Source organism: Thalia democratica, chromosome 7 (genome assembly GCF_965202585.1).
Source record: "Thalia democratica chromosome 7, ktThaDemo2.hap1.1, whole genome shotgun sequence".
In the NCBI taxonomy this organism is placed as follows: Eukaryota; Metazoa; Chordata; class Thaliacea; order Salpida; family Salpidae; genus Thalia; species Thalia democratica.
The window spans coordinates 52274284-52281103 of record NC_139171.1 but is presented as its reverse complement, the minus strand read 5'-3'; the positions used below and the strand labels follow the sequence as shown (position 1 = coordinate 52281103).

The 6820-nt window shown below is 31.0% G+C and overlaps 1 protein-coding gene across 1 annotated transcript; it reads right to left on the bottom strand.

Annotated features, from left to right (window-relative positions):
• Window positions 1–224: 224 nt before the first annotated feature.
• LOC145840629 (signal peptide peptidase-like 2B) lies at window positions 225–2774 on the bottom strand. Its single transcript, XM_082947946.1, has 2 exons — window positions 1554–2774; window positions 225–919 (listed from the first exon to the last, which is right to left on the bottom strand). Exons 1-2 carry the CDS (start codon window positions 2767–2769, stop codon window positions 558–560), a joined length of 1578 nt encoding a protein of 525 aa, XP_082804072.1. The 5' UTR covers window positions 2770–2774; the 3' UTR covers window positions 225–557.
• Between the last annotated feature and the right edge of the window lie 4046 nt (window positions 2775–6820).

The following is a 6820-nucleotide window of genomic DNA, read 5'->3' as shown; positions in this document are numbered from 1 at the left end:
ATTCAATTCGTTATATACGAACTATACACATTAATATCTATTATATTTGCTATATTCAAAAAAGTGAGTCATATACTAAAAAAGTGAGCATTTTAAAAATAAACAAAACATTTGCACAAACAGAAACTTTTGTTTTTTATATAAGATTTTGAAAGTATAACTAAAAAATTTTAATGTCAAAACCATAGGTGTAACAAATCAAAAAAGCTGAATATATGGCAGTTGTTTAGTACATAAATAATATTGAAAAAGTTTAATATGCATTCCTTAAATTTCAATGTATGCTTCCTAAATACCACAACTAACAAAAAAAATTGCTTAAGCCGAAAAATAAATAAATAAACAGGTGTAGCAATTTATATTACCTCAAAAAAAAACCTTTTTGGTATAAAAATATTCAATTAATTTGGAAAAACTCTTAAACATTATAACAACTTTTAATAAGATATTTATAACTTGGCTCTTAAAATTTACATAAACAACAAAAACTAACTTTCAACCGAGTACTTTTAACAGCAGAAACTAATGTGAGAGGTTCAGCAAAGTAGCGATTTGATTTACGTCAGAGGCTCAGCGGATCCTGCTCTGTCCAGCTGGTTATCATTCACCGCCTCGTCAGTGACGTCATCTATGACGTCATCACCCACGTTCTCACTCTCCACCCCGTGACTGAACTTCCCCCTCAGCATGGGCTTCAGCTCACCCCTCAAGTACGCCGCCACCCCGGTCGTCAGTAGCAACAAGGGGACAATGTACAGCAAGGCGGGTTGCCCCATCTCCATCAGCGTGAGGGCGATGGCAGTGAAGAAGAGGCCGGATATGTAGGCGATGACGGCTGTGATGTAATAGATGTTGGTCGGTTTCTCTTGCTGCCTGCTCACTTTGCTGTCCCACGCCGCGCACAACGCCACATGTAAACCTGTGATGGAATGTTTGACTTTTGCAAATGGTACATAAGTTCACACAAACTAAAATTTAACTCTTTTTAAAACAAAATATAAACAATTATAGTTTGGTTACTTTCTTATTGACTGTTTAAAAAAACACTTATTGAATTTGTTATATAACAGAACCAGACCTGGTATCAAAACAAATTATTTAAAACTATTACAAACAAATTTTTTTTTTTATAAAATGAAACTAAATTTTAGTAGTTCAATTTCTTTTATATCAATATTTTCAGGGTAGCCAAATGTTTTTGGCAAATTTTCTCCAGGTTTATAAAAGTACACATTTTTAGGTCTATTTTTAGTTTAAAGTTAAGTTTAAGGTAAAAAACTGTGTTAAATAGTATAAAAACATTGAAAAGATGCTGTAAAGCTACTTCAAGTTTGTTTTTTTAATAAAAAAATGCTTGGTAATCACAAAAAAATTTATCTATTGGTAGAATTTTTTATGTCAAATAAAAGTTTTTCTGCTTAACATATATAAATAGTTTAAAATTAAAGGTTTTTTAGCCTAAATTGTCAAATTCCAGGTTTTTCCAGGTTTTCAAGATTTTTGGCAACTTTGTTTTTCTAAATAATGCTCCTGCAAGAAAAACTAAAACAAACCTGGTAACAGAACATCACCAAATCCCAGCAAGCTGTTGCTCAGCTCATAGCATTCCGGCACATTGAACTTTGGCAGCTCAAACAGCCCTGGTAGCCTCTCTGTTGACCCGCTACCGCCTCCTGTGGCCACGCTCACCATGATTGACTGACCGCTGGGCGTTATGTAGGGAGTGATGAAGACATAGAAGATGTCGTAGAAGAAGAAGAGGGACAATAAAGAGGATGATATGGTCAGGTTTGGGAGTGCAATGGATCTGATACCAAACATGCAGAAGGCGGCTCCCAAGATATCCATGAGGATCCAGCTGAACCAGGAGTGCCTGAACACCATCCACGTGATTGACACGCTGAAGGAAATCACTAAAAGGAAGACTGAAAGTATTGAGACATGGTCCTTTGATATTGACAGCTTGGGTTGGTGGCCTGCCATCTTTAAAAGTTTCCTTGCCACCGCCTTTAAAACGCTGAAAAGAGAAGCGCCAGAGCCAATGACAAAGAATACTTGGGTGACGTAGACAAGGTAGTAGTAGAAGTTGTAGAGGAGAAGCATCAAAACGGAACTGATGACCACATAGAAAACAGTGTGCTTCACCTTGATGTCAAGGTCCTGGTCATTGGACTTTTTAGACTTGTGCTTCTTTCTTCTAGCCATTCTGGACTCAAAAGATTTTTTGTGCCACCATGAGCCTATTGCAAGCACAACCACTGCAATCATCAGTAAAATAGCGTTGCTCCAGTCATAAGGAAGCTTTTTCTGGCCATGCAACCTGACAACAGGTGAGGTGAGGTTCTCAGAAAAGTTTGTGATCTTTTTGTAAGACTCACCTGATATTAGGGTGACATAAACATTGGTGTTGTTGTATTCCTGGCTAGTTGCTGAAGGTATCACTAAGCTTGTGTTGGAGACAATGATAACTCCAGACGCGTTTCTCCTCTGAAAGTTCAACGCCTTCTCAGCAAAAGTGCAAGCTCCCCTCTGTATGACCACAAACTGGTTGTGGAAGTTCTGAGAATGTGACAAGTTGGCGCAGCCGTAATCAGGGTAAAGGTCCTGATAGTTGTACGAGACATTTTGGTTAACTGTCTTGAAGTTGCTGTTGTAAGTAGCACACACTTTCAAAGACGTTGTGTTTTTTGTGTCACTCAAAGTTAAGAATCCATACTGGGCTTGACAAAATTGTAGACATAAAATTGTAAATACACTTGCAGTGAGCATTACTTATATCTAAAATATAACATAACTTAATCAGAGTATTTATAATATTATATATTTGTTATTTAAACCCTTTCATGAAATATACATTGTTTAAAATTTTTAATTTAAAAAGTTGTGTTGAGTATAATTTTACAAATAAACAATATTTTTTTCAATTATAACCCAAGTTGATTGAACAAAAACAGTTTTGAAACTAATACTAGTGACTATAGCAGGGTTTCCCAAATTCATTTACTAAATCGCCCCCTTTTCAGAAATTTGAAAAATAATCGCCCCCCACGATTTTACAAAGTAGTTTTTCTCTTGAGTACAAACTTTTGAGCCAAAAAAGTTGTGTTTGAAATGTAATTTAGTCTGGTATTTCTAATGCAAGAGTTTTTATGGCTGTTTTCAAAGTAGTTTACAGGGCTTGAGAAAATAAGTTACAGTTGTTTTCTTATACGCCCAGTAAAGTGTATTAAAATACTTGATTATTAAAAAGCCTTGTGTAATCTGTAATCAATCCTGTTTAAATATGAATTGTTTTGAAACTAATGAAACTTTTAGGGTAGTGGTGGACAACTTTTGTAACCAGCAATTAATATTTACTAAAAAAATCTTTTCTAGTTTCAACTCGTTAAAAAACTGTAGTTGCGGGCTTCATAATTTAATAAAATAACATTTAATAAAATCAAACAACTCGATCAAAATTGTAATAAAATAATTTAGTATTATTGTGATCTAGGAAATATTATTGTGAACTGAAAACCAAATTGAAAGTGTATTTTAAAATATTAAGTATCAAAAAACTTTTTTTTTTTATTTTGCACAAGTAGTTTTCAAGTTATTTAGCGGGTCGAAATTTGACTGTATCTTAACCGTATGTTACCGATCTGAAATCTTAACTGAAACCTGACATTTTAATAATGTCTCATATAACGAATTTCGGACATTTAGAAGTTAATACTAAATAACTTAATTAAGCTGTTAGTTATTAGCCTATAATAAATTACTAGAAGTAGTGAAAAAATAAAAGCTAGTGTTGAACTAATAAAATAAACAACACATTCTAATTGTTAATATATTAAAAATTAAGATAAAACAAAAAACAGTTGTATTAATAGTTTAAAATTCCTTAGTATACAGATTTTATAACAATAATAAATCAAGTTAGAAAATAATATTGAGTTTAAGAATCTTTCAAATGAAAAGTTTGAAGTCATTTAAGTAGAGACTTCAATTCTATACTCTTTTAAAACCAAAAAAAAGTTAAAAAAAAACTTTAATGGTTATCAAGATTTTTTTATTTTTACTTTTAAACAAGTAATAACAAAAGTATGTCAAATAAATTTATTTTAAACAAATACTTTTATTACTACGCTATAAAAACTTTTAGTGTAATATAAAACGACAAATATAAACTACAAAATTAACCAGGTCAAAATAAAAATATTGACAGATTTAAAACATAAACCATTTAATAAATACAGTAGACTTCCGCTTGAAATCGCACTTTGAACAAAATAAAAAAGTGCAAACTCAAAAATTATTACCTTTTTTTTTACAAAATGATAAATTTAAATATGTTATATGCAATAACGTTATGAATAAACATAAAATCAACTAAAACATAAAACGAACATTCATTAAAAAAAAATCTATATAAGATATTAAATATTATGTATTTTTTGTTTTATTAATACTTAGTTAGTAATAGACTTTATTTAAGTTAAATTTTAGAAAATATAAATTTGCAGTTTTTTTGGGTAAAAAGTGCGAAATCAAGAGGAAGTCTACCAAAATTAATATTAATTAGGCATTATTCAAACCTGTTTTGTAGAATAAATAACTTAATAAATTTTTTATTTAAAAAAATACTTTTAAAATACATTACAAACCAGGTTAAATAAGAAATATTTTAAAAGATCAAATTAAAAAAAAAAACTTCAATAAAATAATGTCTGCTACTGAAGTCTAATATAATGTTAAGGATGAGGTTCATGACTGCTTGCAATTTTTTTTTTCAATCTGATTCTTAATCAGTAAAATAAAGCCTCCTTTACAAATATCTAGATTAGATCTTTTGCTCAAGATGTTGATAATGAACTGAAAGTTTTTTCAACAACATAGCTAGAAGGAAAAACTATAAACAACAATCTAAATTCCTCTCAAATGATTGGATACTTTTGCCTTTTTTTTTTGTTGAGTCAAAAAGCTTTCATATCGTTCTTTGGAAAAATTTACTTTAAGTTCAAGGTTAGTTTGTAAGTCAGAGAAGGTTTCCTGTAAGTTGTTTACTTCAAAAAGATCTGCCTCGAAGGGATCGATCACAATTTTGATTTGACACAAAAAAGCTATCAACAAAAAACATCGGCGAAAGTCTGCAGAACAGAAGTCCGGACTTTTGTTTGCCGTGAGACAAACTCAAATTTAACAAAAGGGCTGATCATGCCAATTCGATCATCAGACCACAAGTTTTGGTAGACTGAGACCATTGTACAAGTTTTTCGGTTGTGACTGACTGATGAGTCTTAATAAGGACGAAACCGGTCTCAGTCTACCGAAACTTGTGTTCTGATGATCGAATTGGCATGATCAGCCCTTTTGTTAAATTTGAGTTTGTCTCACGGCAAACAAAAGTCCGGACTTCTGTTCTGCAGACTTTCGCCGATGTTTTTTGTTGATAGCTTTTTTGTGTCAAATCAAAATTTTACTATATAATATGTTGAAATTGTTAAAAATTCCAGATTTTTTAGGTTTTTTTTTTGCCTAAATTGTCAAATTCCAGGTTTTCCAGGTTTCTCGGTAAATTGGTAACCCTGTATGGTTTTATTTCTTAGTCTAACTTAGTGACTTTTCAAAAAACAATTGAAAATGTCATGAGGTGATAGTTGATAATAGATAACATAGATTTTTACAAACCATTTATGATCCAAAATAACATATATGTCAGGTTATAAAGTGGTGAGAGGGATTCTGATCGTCTATGATCTATGTAATTGTCAAATAAAAAAACATATAAATGAAAATATGTAATTTACTTGAAAGTAGGAGTCATAAGTACTTGATTTTTTCTCTATATTTTACATAAAAAAAATTTTTCATTTAAGTTTTATCTCAGGGTCAAATATTTATAGCAAGCTAAAATTAGTAACATAGCAAGACAAAAAGTAAAAATTTTCTGACAGCCAAAAATTTTTAAATCGCCCCCTTTTCGCCCCCTTACTAGTCATCGCCCACCCTTTCGCCCCCTTACTAATTATCGCCCCCCGACTTACTAAAATCGCCCCCAAGTGGGCGATATCGCCCACTTTGGGAAACCCTGGACTATAGAATAAATCTATATTTAAAAGTTTTTACAATGGTTGTTTTTATCTATTATGTTTAAGTAGAAACTTATATGTTAATAACAAAAATCCACAAACTTTGTTAAATTTTATAACATTCATAATTAGAGCTTCTTAGTCTTACAAAGTAGTTTTTTTAAGTATCTTTGTTTGTAGAACATTTTCCTAATCTACTTTAAAATTTCTTGCAACTATACCTGCCTGATGAGTCCTTAAAAGGACAAAGCCGGTCATAGGTTGTGTTGTGTGCTGTTGAGTTCAACATTTATTATTGATGGCGTGAACATGGCCAAAATAAATACTGGTCTAAACAAAAAATTAAAAACAGAGTATTTACAACCAACTTATAGTGTACAACAACAAACAAACTAATAAGTTATACATTATTTAACATCTAATGTATAGACCAATACTCATTAATCAGGATTTCAATCTAATTTAATAAAAATAGTTAGTCTAACTTTAAAAATGAGATTTCATCAGCTAGAAAAGCTTTTTTGTAATACAAATTTTATATATGTGTTTTTTATAACTAACAACAACTTAGATAAACGTTTAGTAAAAGAATTGCTGCTTTTTGAGTCAAAGAAGCCAGAATGAGTGACTAAAAAATTAGTTACATCTAGCTTGTGTATATAAACAAACTGAAAAGACCAAAACTAGTACAACAAAAAAAATGAAAAAAAAATTGCTAAACAAGCTTAAATACTAAAAAACAAATTGAA